This window comes from Brachyhypopomus gauderio, chromosome 1 (assembly GCF_052324685.1).
Source record: "Brachyhypopomus gauderio isolate BG-103 chromosome 1, BGAUD_0.2, whole genome shotgun sequence".
In the NCBI taxonomy this organism is placed as follows: domain Eukaryota; kingdom Metazoa; phylum Chordata; class Actinopteri; order Gymnotiformes; family Hypopomidae; genus Brachyhypopomus; species Brachyhypopomus gauderio.
The window spans coordinates 2,233,378-2,251,714 of NC_135211.1; the positions used below are offsets into that span (position 1 = coordinate 2,233,378).

At 43.3% G+C, this 18,337-nt stretch overlaps 1 protein-coding gene across 4 annotated transcripts in view; it reads right to left on the bottom strand.

Moving 5' to 3' along the window:
• ptpn5 (protein tyrosine phosphatase non-receptor type 5) overlaps window positions 1–18,337 on the bottom strand; it is a 182,497-nt gene that overhangs the window by 58,155 nt on the left and 106,005 nt on the right. For all 4 annotated transcript variants that reach the window (XR_013131009.1, XM_077006761.1, XM_077006961.1 and 1 more), the window contains 2 exons: window positions 4,110–4,187; window positions 3,773–4,011 (listed from right to left, as the gene is read on the bottom strand). Coding sequence is in view for 3 of the 4 variants with exons in the window: in XM_077006761.1 (XP_076862876.1) it covers window positions 3,773–4,011; window positions 4,110–4,187 (317 nt within the window). In the remaining variant the exon portion in view is untranslated. The remainder of the gene's footprint in view (window positions 1–3,772; window positions 4,012–4,109; window positions 4,188–18,337) is intronic.

The following is an 18,337-nucleotide window of genomic DNA, read 5'->3' on the forward strand; positions in this document are numbered from 1 at the left end:
ATGTTCTGGTAAATCGATAAACAAACTCCAGCTGGTTCAGAACGCAGCAGCACGAGTTTTAACAAAAACTAAAAAGTTTGATCACATTAGTCCCGTACTATCGTCATTACACTGGCTGCCAATTAGATTCCGTATTGACTATAAAATACTTTTATTAACATATAAAACGCTGCATGGCTTAGCTCCAGACTATCTTAGTGAACTTATTGAACAATATAACCCAGCGCGTTCACTTCGCTCGCAGGACGCAGGGTTATTAACTGTTCCTAGGATCAAAAAGATCACAGCAGGTGGAAGAGCCTTTTCTTTTAAAGCTCCACAATTGTGGAATAATCTTCCTGCCTCTATTCGGGACTCAGACACAGTCTCAATGTTTAAAACTCGATTAAAGACTCATCTGTTTAGTTTGGCCTTTGATTAATCTGTTACATATTTACTACATCTCGTATCTTTTCACCGAGGTTCACCTGGAGAGTAACATTGCAGTCGGAGCCTACAATACCAGCATCGCTGCTCCGACACGGAATGAAAGCCTGGCGTTCATCAACAGACATTTACAGTGACAATATCATAACCCATAACTTTCATTTTTACCTTTACTTAGTCTGATTGTGTGATTTGTGTGTGACTTGTGTATTTGTCTGTATTTTGTGTAATCTGTGTGTTAACGGGCCGCCCAATGGAGGATGGGTTCCCTTTTGAGTCTTGGTTCTCCCGAGGTTTCTTCCTATTCCCCACTATCTTAGGGAGTTTTTCCTCGCCACTGTCGCCCTTGGCTTGCTAATTAGGGTTTTGGACCCGTAGTATTGTTAACCTTTTAAATCCTGTAAGGCGCTTTGTGACAACATGTGTTGTGAAAAGCGCTATACAAATAAACTTTGATTGATTGATTGATTGATGAGCATTATGGTTCCCAGTCAACATGTCAAGTCCAAAGTAAAAAACTGTGTTGGGCGAGCAATAGTGGTAGTGGTGAAACTAATGCGCATGCTCGAGAGAAGATTTTCTTGGCGCCTTCTGCACCAAAACTAAAATGAAGACCCAGCGTTTCACCATTTATCTAGAGGACTTCAAACGTTCACTGAGTGAAGTTAATGTGGATCTTTACTAAGCTAACACAACTAACTTGGTGGTGTTTGTTGAGTTTGAATTTTGAACTAGGTCGTATTTCAACATATTTTCCAAACGTATAGTTATCAAAACTAGCGCTAAGCCAACAAGTTGTTTTTCAGTGTTTAACTTTGCTATGAGTTTAGTAATGTTAGTGTTAATACTGTTGTGGTTGGCAAGGATAAGCTACCGATTAACAGTTAATTAACCGTTACACGTTAACTGTCCGTTTGGAATTTAACTACCTCACGTCGGCAAACTGTTAGCATGCGGACTTACGTTAACTACCTAGCTAGCTAGATCTGCGTAGTAATTAAGCATTTGCTGAAGCCCAATCAATTTCTAATTAAGTACTTTTTTAGATACTTTTTCCAACCACATACAGCTCTGCGGTCAGTTCCCCCGTTTCCCTGGATGTGTGTTGTATGCGTGTTAGTGTCCCCCCTCCCTTAGAACCAGTGTGTTTTTGCCGTTAGCGTATTGCTAATAAAATAGCATTGAGCTAACCTTGGTGTCATGGCTCATTCTTGTCCTCCTGACTCGACGACGTTTCAATTTTTATTACATTTATAAAGCAGCTCTCATATGCCTGTTTGGTAATAATTTATGTTTACTTTTTGACATACAAATAAAATGCACAATTACTTAATTATATTCTGTATATTTTGAATTTACTTCATAAAGCATAAAATGTATAGTTCAGGCAACTTGGATACTAATGATTAATTACCTGAACTAAACAATTGTAGCTGGAACAACATAAAACATTTTGTTGGACTCACTAGGTGTATTTGGTTAATATATAACATTTTGTTGGCTCAACTTATTTTCTTTAATTAGACTGAATTCTGTAGTTGTCAGCAGAACTTAAAATTTGCAATTTGCAGAGCTTAAATTAGACCAACTAAAAAAATTAGGTGCAACGGGTCACTAAGATTTTTTTTGTTTACAGTGTGTGACACTGGGCCATATAGATGGCAAGTGGGATTGGCAATTACAAAACATCCCTCTCGTAATCTATTTGAACACACGTCCCACTTGCAATCTATTGAAGTAGACACCTATTGGGACAGAGTAGAGATAGATTGCAAGTGGGACTGGTAATCACAAAATGATCCCACGTCCAATTTATTTGGATTGGCGCTGCTCTGTGGCCAGACTCCATATTGCATGAAAACGGCCCGTTTTTTAATAATTCGTAGCCCGGCTCGGGGGAGGGCTAGAGGTCCAGCAAAAAAATAACGGGACTTCTGCGCAAAGTGTCCGCCAGAAGCAGTTTAGTAGATTCGGATCGGGATGCGAAAGCGCAGATAGGAAGTAAACGGATAGGAAGTACCCAAGGACCCAGCAGATCATGTGAAAATATAATATTTGTGTCATTCCCAAAACTTGGCCATGACTGTAGATATTGGGTGATATTTATTTAAAACAGTATTGTCAACATTCTGTTTCTTGATAACCGGAGTGATGGCAGATGTCTTTAAATCTAAAGGAACGTGACCAGAAACAAGAGAAAGATTAACAAGATGACAGAGGAGGATAAAGAAGAGATGCCCTGTTTAAGCAGAGATGTAGGTATAGGATCACGAATGCAGGTAGTAGACTTAAAACTGACGAGGAATTTAATTATATGATCAGAGTTAACTAAAGAAAAGTGGAGAATGACAGAGAGGGCGAGACAGTCATCTGGGAGGAAGTGGAGAAAGAAGAACTACGTGATTGATCTTTCAGCAGATCCTGGTAGATAACAGACTTTGTAAGTGAAAAAACTAAGAAATGTGTTACATTGATCAGATGTAGGAGGGCCAGAGGAGACGAAGGGGGACGCAGAAGATTATTAACAATTTTAAACAGTCGCTTAGGGTCGGAACCAGAGTAATTTATTGCAGACGTGTAATATATAGCACGGGCCGAGTTTAAGGCATCCTTATATTTGGTCAAGTGATCAATATAAGTCTGGTGATGAACAGGTAAACCAGTTTTCTTATATAGCTGCTCAAGACGCCTGCCCGTAGTCTTTAGAACACATAGGTCAGGTGTAAACCAGGATCATACATGAGTGGAGGGAACATATCGAGTTATCACAGGTGACAAGGAGTAAAACAGGTGGATGAAAACTTGAGATGGGCAAGGGGACGGCGCAGGAGATAGAGACTCGAATAAGTGAGAGAAAGGTGGTGAGACAACTTGTAACGAAACGTAATGACAGAGAATGCAGAGAAGGGCTGAAAGCGTACCGGCATGACCAAAATGATTAAGCAGTGATGCGTCACAACAAGCTTCTTTAAATAGCTAGGGAGACAGCTGTGATGGATCACTGCTGATTGAGCTTATTGAGTCTGGGACGGACTTGGGAGCCTCTAGTGGCAGCTGGAGAAACTGCATCTGAGCCAGCCCTAACAGCAGATGTTTCAAAAATAGCTGGTTTTGTGTCTATGCATCACAGAAGATTAATTTAAATAAGCATTTATTAACAAGAATATATTCCATGTGATTTTTTGTCTGTCTGTCTCTCTCTCTCTCACATACATACGTAAAAGGACTCTCAAACCCATTTACAGCTGATGAAGGACCTCTGTCCAATTTTTAATCTTCTTCTCTCTGAGTAACTGAGGAGTGTGTCTGTTCAGTGTAATCATGAAAAGATAAAAAGAAAGATCACCTTTCCTGTAGACCCACTGGCTTGACTGTGAGAGTTGTGGGGTCACTTTCTGTCTTCATATCCATAAAGCATTCAAACACGGGTGTTTCTGGAACTGCATCCAGTTCATAGATATCCTCCTGTTTGGCATCAGTCCATTCAGAGTATGTGAAGGATGGCTGTCTGCTCATAGACTGACGACGGTTGTCAGGGAAGCCAGTGGAAATACCAGGCACCAAAGTTCTAATGCAGACTAATGCCTATAGAAAGAGATCTATAGTGTTTACAAGCACCCTGTCATGTATATAAAGCAACACACAATATGTAGTGATAACTCTGCAGTGTATAGTGTACTTACACCAGTGCCAAGGATTACCACTCCAAGAAACAGTGTTGCTAACAAGGGGCACACGGACTCAATTCTCCAAATCTCCATCTGCAGACACAGGCACATGCCATGAGAACGGTTTAATTATTGATGAAAAATTCTGCAATGATCCAAAATGAGATGTACATTAATTCAGTTTGAACATTTATGCAATTATGTCAATTTTAGAGGTGTTTACAAGAGCAATTAAAAAACGATGTGCGGCTGTTTATATGAAAGCAGAACCTCATAGCCAGAAAACACAGATTTCATATACAGATCAATATGCAATGCATTGAAAATGAACTCTTCACAAGTGAGTCATTGTACTTCATATAACACTCATATAAACAGAACAGTTTTGTCACATTTCCAAATTTCCCATACTTAAATGTGGAAGATAAACATTTGGTTAATTATTAATATAATTTTAACTGTTGGGAGGTTATCATCTGTTGATGAGAACTGTCAATTTAATTAAAATGTTTAAAGGTGAATGAGCAGATTATATCACACAAAGTCTGTATTTTCTGCCATGTAGCCTAGCTAGTGACAAAGACTAGATGTATTGTGTGTGTGTAGCTAGTGTAAAGCTTTAATGTAGTTTAGCTACTAGTTTTACGTTTTAACTAAAATGTGTGTAGTTTGCCAGTAGTGTGAGAAACACATAAAATTTACAAAATTATAAAAGTTATAAAACAAAACATCGTCTTCTTCTTCTTCTTTCGGCTATTCCCGTTTAGGGGTTGCCACAGCGGATCAAACTACTCCATCTGGCCCTGTCCTGAGTGTCCTCCACTGACACACCAGCCAGTCTCATATCCTCTACCACTGCATCCATAAACCTCCTCTTAGGTCTACCTCTCCTCCTCTTGCCTGGAAGTTCCATCCTCAAAACCCTCCTACCAATATACCTCTCCTCCCTCCTCTGTACATGTCCAAACCATCTCAATCTTGCTTCTCTAACTTTATCTCCAAAACGTGCTACATGTGCTGATCCTCTAATAAACTCATTTCTGATCTTATCCTTCCTCGTCACTCCAAATGAGAATCTCAACATCTTCATCTCAGACACCTCCATCTCCCTCACCTGTCTCTTTGTCAGTGCCACTGTCTCCAGTCCATACAACATAGCAGGTCTCACTACTGTCCTATAGCTCTTTCCTTTCATTCTAGCCGACAACCTTCTATCACAGATCACCCCAGACACTTTATGCCATCCACCTCACCCTGCTTGCACTCTCTTTTTTACCTCTCTTTTAGTTCCTCCATTACTCTGTATCCTCGCCCTAAGTAGGTAAACTCGTCAACCTTCACCAAATCAACTCCTTGTAGCTGGACTTGTCCACCGTCTGCCCTCTCATTCACACACGTGCTCTGTTTTACTCATGCTCACTTTCATTCCCCTGCTCTTCAAAGCATATTTCCATCTTTCTAAGCTCACCTCCACCTGCTCCCTCCTGTCTAACCTCATCCGTCAGTCTGTCCATGACAATTGCGAGAACTCAGAGGAAGGGACACAGGGCTGATCCCTGATGTAGTCCTACCCCCACTTTAAACCCGTCTGTCATTCCTACCGTACATCTCACTGCTGTCACACTGTTCTCATACATATCCTGCACTACCCTCATATACTTTTCTAATATTCCTGACTTCCTCATACAATACCACAGTTCCGGTCTCGGTACTCTATCATAAGCTTTCTCTAAGTCAACAAACACACAATGTAACTCCTTCTGTCCTTCCCTATACTTCTCCATTAACACTCTCAAAGGAAAACATAGCATCTGTGGTGCACTTAGCTGGCATGAAACCATACTGTTGCTCACAGATCTCTACCTCTCTGCTAAGCCTAGCTTCCACTATTCTTTCCCAGATTTTCAGGCAGTGACTGATCAACTTTATTCCCCTGTAACTACTACAGCTCTGAACGTGGCCCTTATTCTTGAAAATCGGCACCATTATGCTTTGTCTACACTCCTCAGGCATCTTCTGACCTTCCAAGATTCTGTTAAATAACCCAGTCAAAAACTCCACTGCTGTCTCTCCCAAACATTTCCATGCCTCCACTGGAATATCATCTGGTCCAACTGCCTTACCACACTTTATTCTCTGAATTGCAGCCCTTACTTCCTCCTTGCTCACCTGGGGCACTTCCTGATTCACAACCTCTACCTCTTCTAACCTTCTTTCCCTTTCATTCTCTTGATTCATCAGCTCCTCAAAATACTCCTTTCACCTTCCCAAGACACTCTCCTCACCAGACAACACATTTCTATCTTTATCCTTTATCATCCAAACCTGCTGCACATCCTGCCCATCACAGTTTCTCTGTCTGGCCAATCTGTACAGATCCTTTTCCCCTTCCTTAGTGTCCAACTTCTCATACAGCTTGCTATATGCCTTCTCTTTAGCTTCTGCCACTGCTCTCTTTGCCTTGCGACACATCTCCTTGTACCTCTGTCTACTTTCTTCATCTCGCTGAAAATCCCAATTCTTTTTAGCCAACCGCTTTCCTCTCAAACTTTCCTGAACTTCCTCATTCCACCACCATGACTCCTTGTCTATCTTCCTCTGTCCTGAGGTCACACCAAGTACCTTCCTAGCCACATCCCTCACTGCATTTGAAGTCTCATCTCAGGTATCCAGAACACCACCACCATTACCCAGTACCTGCCTCACCTCATCCCTGAATTTTACACCACAGTCCTCATCCTTTAACTTCCACCACCTGATCTTAGGTTCCTCCCCCCCCTCCTCTTCTTCACCTCCAAAACCATCCTACATATCACCATCCTATGCTGTTTAGCTACAATCTCCCTGGGTAACATCTTGCAAATCACTAACCTCTTTCAGGTTTCGTCTCCTACAGAGGATATAGTGGACCTGTGTGCATCTTCCCCCACTCTTATGTTACCCTGTGCTCTTCCTTTTTCTTAAAGTAAGTGTTAACTACAGCCATCTTTATCCTTTTAGCAAAATCTACCACCATTTGGCCTTCCGTATTTCTTACATTAACACCATATCTACCCAACACCACCTCATCACCACTGTTCCCTCCACCAACATGTCCATTTAAATCTGCTCCAATAACCATTCTCTCTTCTTTGGGAACCAGCAAAACAACTTCATCTAACTCTCTCCAGAATTCTTCTTTCTCCTCCATATCACAACCTACCTGAGGAGCATAAGCACTGATGACATTCATCATCACCACGTCAATCTCTAACTTTACACAGATCACCCTGTCACTTACTCTCTTTACCTCCACTACACTCTTACTAAACTCATCCTTCAGGATTACCCCTACTCCATTTCTCTTCCTGTCTACACCATGATAGAAGAGTTTGAAACCACCACCAATGCTCCTGGCATTGCTCCCCTTCCACTTGGTCTCCTGTACTCACAGTATATCCATCTTCCTCCTCTCCATCGCATCAGCTAGCTTCCTGACGCAACCCTCCCTATTTATCCAGGCTTGGGACCGGCACTAAAATACACTGGTGTGTGCACCTTAGTGCATGGGTTAAAGTTCTCCGTCACTACGACGGATTTCCGTCATTTGATTTTTTTGGGGAAAAAATCCGTCAAATCATAATAAACAACACACGCACGTGCTATCTGTTTTGTGGCCAAAATATGATTCTCACTGGCGCTCATCAGCGCTGGATGGATGACGGCGGTGTCATTTGATTGACTTGCGGTTCATTCCGCCTTCAGATTTGCGCATGTTACGTAGAAAAGTTTTTACCCCCCTCCTGCCTGGCATGACCGTAGCGCGCGACTCTGTACACCTGCGCGAACGGCGGAGGCTACTTGCTGCGTCACATTCTTTTTGCAGTGTAGTCCCCTCAAAAACAGGGGAATGAACATTTACCTGACCAATTGTAATGTTGCATTAGTGCTGGTATTTAGGCTAAAGTACTTTAAAATGCTTGAAAATGTAACTACTTCGTTTCACAACAAATATCTGTCTGACTGAACAGTTATTACGCTAACAAATACGAGCCTCTTGTAATTCCAGGATGAAACATGAGAGAACGTGAAGTCGTTAAGATTGGGCGTTTTGAAAATAAACCACCATTAAATAATGTGATAAAAAGATAATTATTTCGAATCATTTCGAGTATATGTATAAATATTTAACTTAATTAAATTTAACGTTGAGAACGCGTTGAAATGGACCTTGAAAGTGACGTACAAGTGCTTTAATTCCACCTTATAAAGGTGTATGAACCCGGCAAACATGACTTGGTTCACTGCGCTGAAGTGCTGTGCGCGCGAAGTTACAAAATTCGAGAGGTGCACGACTGCGAGGCTCTCGCGCACGGGTGGAGCCACCGCGATTACGTCATTTTCGGCGTGCAGACCCTCGCGCTGCTCACGCCACTCGTGCTGCGTCAAGTATAAAGGCTTAAACCAGGCTTAACATGGATGGTGTTGTTCTGTTTGTATTTAAAAGCTCTATCCAGTGGTGTTAATTTTTTTGTAACATACCTACTTAAAGCAGGTAATCTTACGGCTTATGTTTTTGCGATGGTGAATCTGATAAAAACAAGAGAGCTTCATACCTCTCACCAGGATTCACTAAATTTGACTTGATCTTTAAATAATTTTCTGGAAGAGGACCCCCAGATAACTCCCATTAAATACACATTTATGTACATTTATTGCTCAGGTGTTCATTCTCTCTTCTCTCCTTACACAGGCTGTTTAGATAAATATACTTTATAAATGTGTTTATTGTGTAGAATTAGGCAAAAGAGGCCGTGTCCCAACTACACCACATTTTCAGTAATTGCTGGCATTGTCTTTTGCCAAGAAAAAATTTTCAGTCAAATGAAAATTTCTTGCTTTAACCCATGCCCTAGTGGCTAGGTTATAAAAGTTACAAAAGTTATATGTTTATGTGAAGCTTGAAGGAGGAGTCACGACGATCGTCGAACGTGCAACATAAAACGTTTAATGAGACAAGACCACGTTAAGCTCCGTGCGGAGGGCAAGCACAAATAGACACTCTCACATAGGCACGAAACTTTAGACAAAGACGAGCACAAGACATTGCGCGAACGCACAATATATATAGCTGATTAACGCATACCCTCGTGATTTCGAGACAAGGCACAGGTGAGAGTACGAACATGCTCACAGACGACACACACCCACAGAACTACAAACATGGACATAACTGCACGCCGTCGACATAACGACACGCCCACAGGGAGGGGTCCGGAGCTGTCACCATGACAGAGCCTGCCACCAGGGGCTACTCCCGGAGCGTCCCGCGAAGCTGGAAAGCCCCGAACCTACACCAACAGGCAGGTCCGGAGCCGTCAGACTCACGAGTCCCTGAGAGCCGCCTCCCCCGATGGCGGGAACCGCCGCGAACAGCTCTAAAACACCCTCCCTGGGAAGACAGGGGAAAAAACATTAAACACAGGCACAGTCACAAACACACACACCGGCACATTTAACATAAAGGGCACAAGAGGGAAAAGGGGATTAGGAAAAAACATCGGGACGGACAGACAGGCACAGGCAGCCACGACAACATTCTGGCTGCCTGCCACAGCGCTAGCTGGGGTCGCAGACGAGGCAAGCGGAACAAGCGGCAGAGTCCCTCCGGTCCTCGGAACCGAACTCTGAGCGCGCGTTGCGCTGCTTGGTGCTCCCGCTGACCGTGCGCCCGGTGGCTTCCCTCGGGGAGCCTCGGCCGCCTTTTTGAGTGCTACCGGAGTCCAAACTCTGCGACACGCGCTGGCGGGTATCCGCGGCGTCTCCAAGGGCGCGCCGAACCCCCACCTCGGACCGCTCGCTACGCCGAGACCCTCTCGCGCTCCCGGAGTTACCAGCGCTTCACCCCTCGACGTCTCCATCTCCTCCTCTTCCTCCGAGACGCTCCGACCCAGGGACATCAGTTCCTCCGCGGTCGTGCAGTGGGAACAGTCCATACTGCTCCCCGCTGAGGGGTACCGAGGAACTGTCCCCCGAACACCCAGAGGCGCTGTCCTCCTCCTAGCTCTCGTTGTTGAGCTCCAAGGGCGATGAGCAAATGAACGGAAGGCAGCTGACTTCCTCCTTCTCTCCGTAATACTCGGTGGGGGCCGAGTAAACAGAGGAAGGTGGGTGGTTTTCTTCCTCTTCCTCCTCGGACTGCTCAGTACGGTCCGAGCACACAGATGGGGGAGGGCTGACCTCTTCCGCACCGGGGTGCTCGGTGGGGGTTGAGTGGATGGATGGAGTGGGGCAGGCTTCCTTCTTGCCTTCCCCGTAATACACCGTTGGTGTCAAGTACAACGATGACGGGGAGCTGACCACCTCCTCATCCGACCTCTGGGGAGCAGCAGACACAGGGGGAAGCTGCTAGCCTCACCCTCGCTCTCCTCTTACGAGTATACAGAGGGGGGAAGGACTTTCCTCCTCTCCGGACTCTCAGCTCTCGGACTCGTACTCGGGGGGGGGGGGGGGGGGGGGGGGGGGGGGGTTATGGCGAGAGCACCTACACTCACCACTATAGGCACGCTGGACTCCTCCTTGGGGTATGCCATACCCTCTCAGCGGTCAGCCAGAAGCACTCTGCCTCCGACTCGTGTTCGGCCGCCTGAGCTTGACGCAGCAGGCTCACACACACTGGGTCCTCGACCTTTCCAACACGCACGTTACGAGATCGGCGCAGCATAATAATCACACATACAAATACCTGCTGGGTCCTGCTGCATCTCCACATCTGGTACCTGCACTTCGCGGTGACGCGCAGGGGAAGAGGTGTGATAGCGCTTAGCCTTCTTCTTCTTCTCCTTCTTCTGTGCAGACGTGTACCCTGGCATCTTGCGGCTCGTCTTTCTGTGACGCTTGAAGGAGGAGGCACGACGAGCGTCGAACGGTGCAACATAAAACGTTTAATAAGACAAGACCACGTTAAGCTCCATGCGGAGGGCAAGCACAGACACTCTCACACAGGCATGAAACTTTAGACAAAGACGAGCACAAGACATTAACGCATACCCTCGTGATCTCGAGACAAGGCACAGGTGAGACTAAGAACACGCTCACAGACGACCCACACCCACGGAACTACAAACATGGACATAACTGCACGCAGACGACATAACGACACGCCCACAGGGAGGGGTCCAGAGCTGTCACCGTGACAGTTTATATATGTTTTTGTTGTTATATGTTTTATAACTTATATAAAAGTTATAAAACAGCGGAGCTTAATGGTTGTATATTAATTGTTCTATTGAATTTAGTCAAGGAATGTATAGGAATGTGGTTCTAGGACCTACGCTGTAGGAGATATGGATAAAAAGTCAATATGGTCTGCTATAGCGCCACCATCAGGCCAATTTGGGTCCCTGTATGGAAATCTGGTCCTTGGAGTTAACTGAACCGTTTTGCCAAGTTTGGGGTTTCTAGGCATTACGGTCTAGGCTGCACGATGCGTTTTATGTCAATAAATGGGCAAAAGAATAAGAAAAATACCAGCAATTACAATTGGTTTCCCACACTACATGTGTGAACCCTAAAAATTACAATTCTGCCACCACATTTCTGACCAAGGAATGAAATGCTTTTGCATGCAGGTCATTTTCCAGACAGTACTCAACAAAGTTTTTCATAAAGTCAAATATATAAAATTATCAAGACTGCTGCTGATGCTGCTCTGGTTAAACTGGCCCAGACGATGTTAGATGTGGTAATCTGCTCTGGTCCCATCCCAATGCAGCCTTGCAGGCTCAACCTATTGGTGATTAGAGCATATGTGAATCCAGTTTATAGGTAAATGTTTTTTTATTATTATTAATTGCAAATCATTATATTATTGTATATTATATGTATTGTATATTGAATATTGTATAAACTTGCATTGACAAAAAGTGATTCATTTGTATATTTGTTTACATGAATAGGATGATACACTGCAGACAGAACATATGGTCAGTTCCTAAAAGAGCACTGCATACGCAAGTCTTGATTTAGACCTCTGAAGACAACTTTAGGCAGTGTTTTTAAGGCTATGCTTAATAACTGATTATTTAATTTTAATTAAATTTTTTGTTTGGCATGTACATATCAATTGACTAATGGATTGGAAATGCAGGTTGTGCGATGCCCCGTCTGATACTCGTGGGCAGTTACTTTGTAACGAAGTAGAATCAGAAAGCGGACACAATTGCTGCAGAGAACCACATTTATTCAAATCGGAGGCGGAACCAGTTCCTACAACCTCGACCTTTCCAACACGCACGTTACGAGATCGGCGCAGCATAATAATCACACATACAAATACAGCCTACACAGAAACACACACTGATGTTAAGATAGAGATTACCACTCGGACAACAATAATAAACAAATCACACATGGTCAAATCACAATGTCTAACACAACAGTAATGAACAATTCACACCAGATCAAATTATAATATTTAACCAAACTGACAACCGAGACATACGAAAACCCTCGCAATACTTAACTAAGTACCTATACACAGCGGGAACAACCAAATAGTGCAAGCAAGACCAAGACACATTACAACCAGATCAAAAGGACAGTTACATATAACATAGGAAACTCAACAAACAACCTAAACGAATCAAAGACGACAAAACTCTAACCAGAACCTCAACAGACCTTGACGCCTCAATACCAGACTGATCACAGAAACCCTAGAATGACACGGAGGCTTGAGACCACGACAAAGAATATTAACAACATGAACCAACCTACAAACATAGACCCACAAGGAAAACATGAACTCAAACAGACTATATACAAACCAATCAACCCAAATAATCCAAAACAGCTGATGAGGATAACATTAGGCAGGGATAACAAAAAGGGGCGTGTCGAATCGGAACAAAATCAACGAAGGAAAACAGAGGGAGGGAACAAAGGCAAGATTCGCACAAAGGGGCGGAGTTAAACGTTACATACTTGGGCATTATCGTTTGCAACATGGCCAGTTTTCAAAAGTCAGTCCCTTGCCATGTCTTTATGATACATGCATTTGCACATTTAGATCATTCAATGCACTTAAAATTCATGTGTCAAGGTTTCACAAAGATGCTGAAAAAAGAGGGGCAAGTCAAGGTAGACGAGGAGTGCAGGTGGTGTTTAAATGTTGTTTAAGTGGGTACAAGCAACCTTTTTCAGAGAAGACACTTTTTGCACATTTACGAGGGCATTTAAGAATCCATGATAAAATGTCCACATAAGAACTGTGATAATAGTACAAATGTGTACTCATCCTTTAACACTCACAAAAGCAGAATACATGGAGCCTGTGCTAGTGTAGAATTCTATAATGATGTTCCTGCTGATCAAGACATTTCAGACCTAGATACTGCTGAATCTTTTGATGGACATGTAGACATGTGTGAGGGTGTGAGTCAACCTGAAAGTAAAAATTCAGATGTTGACAATGGACAATGTGACACCAACCAGTTAACTGGGCATTTTCGTCACAATTTAGCTTCTTTTTTAAAGATGCAGGCTATTCGTCATGTTTCTGATCTATATCTATTCATCTAGTTTCTGATCCTGATCAAGAATCAGGAGATAGTACAGCATTTGAGACAAATATGTCTGTTGTCTAGACCTCCTCTGAAACAGAATATAAGTGAGGTGTTACAGAAACATTGCGCTACTATAAGCGATGCAGTTCTTGATGAGGTTTTTGGTGTTGTCTTAGACGGTAATATTTTTGTCAGTACAACAACTGTGGGTGGAGAATTATCCTCTAATAAGAAAAGAAAATCATTTATAGAATGAAACTATCCAGTAGTCATGGCTTTTCAGTATGTAATAGAGTCTGGACACACTGCAGTGTATGTCCTTATACTTCCTATGATACAGCAGCTGTTCAGACAAACTGATGTACTTGCTAAAATTCAAGAAGCATGCAGTTCTCAGCCCGACCACTACACAAGTCATCGAGATGGTTTGTACTTTAAAGAAAATGAGTTGCTGTCAGCATCACATGAGCTAAAAATGCCATTGGTTTTATATATCGACAAGATAGAAATAGTAAATCCTTTAGGGACTTCAAGGAAAATACACAAACTTTTGTCGGTATACTGGGTTCTTGCAGACTTGCCAAGCAAATATTGGTCTGTTTTTCATGTAATAAAGCTGGCAGTGTTATGTAAAGTACCTGATCTTCAGAGGTTTGGTTATGATAGAGTCCTAGGTCCTTTGGTGCAAGACATTAGAATACTGGAACAGGAGGGTGTGTTTACTGAGTCTCTTTTGAAACTAGATTCCAGGTGAACTGACTGTTTGCACTGTATCAGACTTGAGTGATGTACTTCCTCTGTCTGCTTATAGCATAGGAGGCCAGTTACTGTTGACCCCAAAGAGATTTCTACTGAAACATTGACAAGATATGTATTCCTTTACTTTAACTTAAAACTGTACATTTAATTAATTCATTAATTTATTTTATGGGAGTAATCATTAAAACAAAAACAAGGTAATGTTCAATTCATTAAATGTTTTGGAATGTGTACTGGAATGTGTAAAATATTTGTTTTTTTTTGTTAGATGTCAGAGTCTGACAAATTGTTATTAAGAGTCTTCATAGCCACAGATGTGACTCACAAGTTGTTGCTTCCAACCTGCCCTGCATCAAATGCTAATCATCATAATGTGAGAGAAATTTGAACCTCATCTTGATTTTGACTTCACCTTACAATATGAAGACCCTGACTTTGGAGGACAGCTCTGCGTTCTTTAAAACATTACACAATTCCCACAAAAGGCTGTAGTGAAGGTTTTCAGGTCAGAGAGTGATACAATCTCAACTGGAACTTCAGACACAGAATTACTCCCCCATGTCCTGCTACATATGCACACCTGGTCTGATGCATTTCCAGTACCTCTCTTTGCTTATGATGTTGAGTACATCCTTGAAACTGGCAATACAGCACATAAGAATACTGGAAAGACTTTGAAATTAACAAGAGCACAAAAGCATGACATCCTGGAAAATATGGCCAAAACTATGCACAGCTTCAAGGCATAGCCTAGTGGTAAAGAAATTGCTAAAGCTGCCGAAGCTCTTGTTACTAAACACACTTGCCTTACAGAGCCAGGAAGTCACTGTGGCTGGTATGGCTGGAAAATGAGCTTAAAATTCAAGATGGGTAACTACCAGACTAAATTAAGCAGATCTGGATGTGATGAGGTGGCTGTTAATTCAGGGAAGAGGAGCCGAAGTAACCCTGAGAGAGAGAGGGAGAGGGAGAGAGAGAGGGGGAGAGAGAGAGTGAGAGAGAGGGAGAGAAAGAGAGTCGCCCCACTGCAACAACAAAAGAGCTCGTAGAGCTGAGGTGAATTATCTACCAAATTTTCCAAGAGAAGAGGATGCCTTGAGCCTGAAACATCTAAGAGTGCAAATAGCTGATTCTGGAGGCGGAGATTCATTGCGAAGGAACTGCACTTGCTCAGTGATTTGTTCACTGAACTGAGGGCTCTCGTTAATTCTCTGATTCGTTCAACGAACTGAGGGGTCTTGTTAATTCTCTGATTCGTTCACTGAACCGAGGGCTCTCATTCATTCTCTGAATCTTTCACTGAACTGAGGGCTCTTGTTTACTCTCTGATTCCATCACTGAACGTACTGTCACTGTGATTCACATTCATGCAGGCCACCCAGAGAACTGTTGCTAGGGACGTGATTCACTCACTCACTTGGGGGGGGTGGCGAGCGTAAAATGGACACAAATTAAGTGTTATATCGCAATCTATCAATCGCGGGTGGTTGGCGCCAGAGCGAACTAGTAACTCATTGAATCATAGATATGGATCAGAGGTAAATAAACTAGATATTTTTTTTCGGCGTGAGATATCAGAAGTGTGGTGTGAGAGCTTGTGAAAACGGTCAAATGCGTGTGTCTCACACTCAATGCGTGAGAGTTGGAAACCCTGTTAATGTTGATCTTAATTTAATATTTATTTTGCACTTAATTGTAGGTTAGGCCATACTTATTTTGTGTATTATGTAGGGGTGGGCATAGATAGATTTTTTAAATCTAGATTAATCTCACTGAAATCTTGAAATTAATCTAGATTAATCTATATTAAAATTGCTCATATGCGTGCTACCCAAGTAATGATTAAAAGTCAGTTTTTGAGATAGGGTTTCTTAATACAGGGGGTGCATTAGACCAGGGGCTCATCTCCTGTTTCCAAAATGCATCAATGACTGCTTGAGGAAGCTGTTCTACTTTGATACTTGAAGAAAAAAAATATGCTCAATAAAATGTAGACTACTCGTGTTCAACGGTTTATTCAGTTAAACATGAATTTGTAAGCCTACATACTGTACATTAAAAGGGGTTGATAACATGTTTATTCAGCTAAACATGATATTTGAAATGTAAGCCAACATTTAGTACATTTTACCTCATGGACGTAATTTGGGGGGGACTTTTTCAAAAGCCGGTTTTGGTCCTCGGCAGTTTTAATGGTTAAAAAGGAATATTTAAATAGCGACGAATCTAGCGCTAGGACCATGCAGAAAACGACCACTCCGAGCTCCGCTCCGGTAACACTTTACGTTCCTAAAATGAATTTTCCATGAAGCAAACCTGGCGACTTCGTGGCTGCATCCATGTAAACACACGTACGATTTGTAATTGACAGGTTTGAAAACTCGTTCTCGCCCCTACTGTGCAATTTGGTTAGGAATACAGCCAAGCTAAACTATCAAGTTGAAAGTCATCATAGTTTGCTTATCCATTTTGACCCAGTTCCCAACCCAACTTTAAGAACAGATTAACGGCGAAAATTTTTATATCGCCCGATAAGAGTATCAAATTAACGAACGCCGTTAACGGCCCACCACTAGTATTATGTTAGTGATCCCCCCACTTCACGCTTCAGCTTTTGTGAATTCATTCTTTCACGAGTTTTTATAAGATCCTTTCAGTCAGTTTGATGGCCTAATGTGTACACTTGAACTTCCTGCTTCCTGCCGACGCTGCTTCCTGCCGACCGACGCTGTTGCGGAGCGAATTTTGAAATTGTTTTCTAAAGTATAATAACCTATTTACGTGCTAATCTTTACCTTTTGCATTCCTAGATAAACTTTACAGGTTTTATTCCGGCCGCTGACCAACTTTCTGCCTTCACAAATCAGCTAGCGTAAGTTTATATATCGGCTAGACACGGTAAGTGTTTTGATTTATTCATGGCTGGTGTTGGTTTGTTCCCGTGTTCGGAGTGTGGCGTGTTTAGTCTAGACCCTTTCGCCACTGATAGTAATAGTGATAGTATTTGTGAGAGGTGCCAGTTAGTTACTTCTCTTGTGGCGAAAGTGGAAAGCTTAGAGCGACGCGTCCACTCATTATTGAGGGATAGAGAGACAGGGACAGGGTCTGTAGTAGGTGTGGACGCGCCAGGGAGAACTAGTCCCTCCGCGACTCCGGCGATAGAGCCCTCACAACGGGGTGAATGGGTGACGTCTCGGCGGCGTAGTCGGAGAGCGAGGGCTGCAGCTACCGCTAACGCCAGCGCTAGCCCACCAGAGCACCACTCCCCGGTTCACGTGTCCAACAGGTTTGCCCCGCTCAGTGTTACACCCACTGAGGAGACTCTGGTCATAGGAGACTCTATAGTCCGACACGTGAAAGTAGCTGTAGCTGTAGGGGCACCAGCGGTTACAGTCAGCTGTTTACGGGGAGCCAGAGCGCCGGACATTAGTGGCAACCTTAGATTGTTAGCTCATAGGAGGTTTTCTAGGATAGTGATTCATGTAGGGGCCAACGATATACGTCTGCGGCAGTCAGAGGTAACTAAGGCTAATGTTAAAGAGGTGGTTAAATTAGCCCAGATGATGTCCGATGCCGTAATCTGCTCTGGCCCCATCCCAATGCGGCGCGGTGATGAGCAGTACAGCAGGCTCACGTCGCTAAATCACTGGATGTCCAAGTGGTGTTCAGAAAATCAAGTGGGCTTTATTAATAATTGGGAAGAGTTCGAGGGCAAGCCTGGTCTTTTAGGCAGGGACGGTGTCCACCCCACCCGGGATGGCGCTGCCCTGTTATCTTGCAGCATAGCCCATAGCCTGTTAGCTAGTCGGCAGAGTAGCACTAGGAGCTGCTGACTGTCCAGGGTCGCGACCAGGCCGCAGACTAACGGGTTAAACCTGTCTGCGAGCTGCTTAGAGGCGTCACCAAGTTCCCTTAGGATTGAGACTGTGTCTGTGCCCC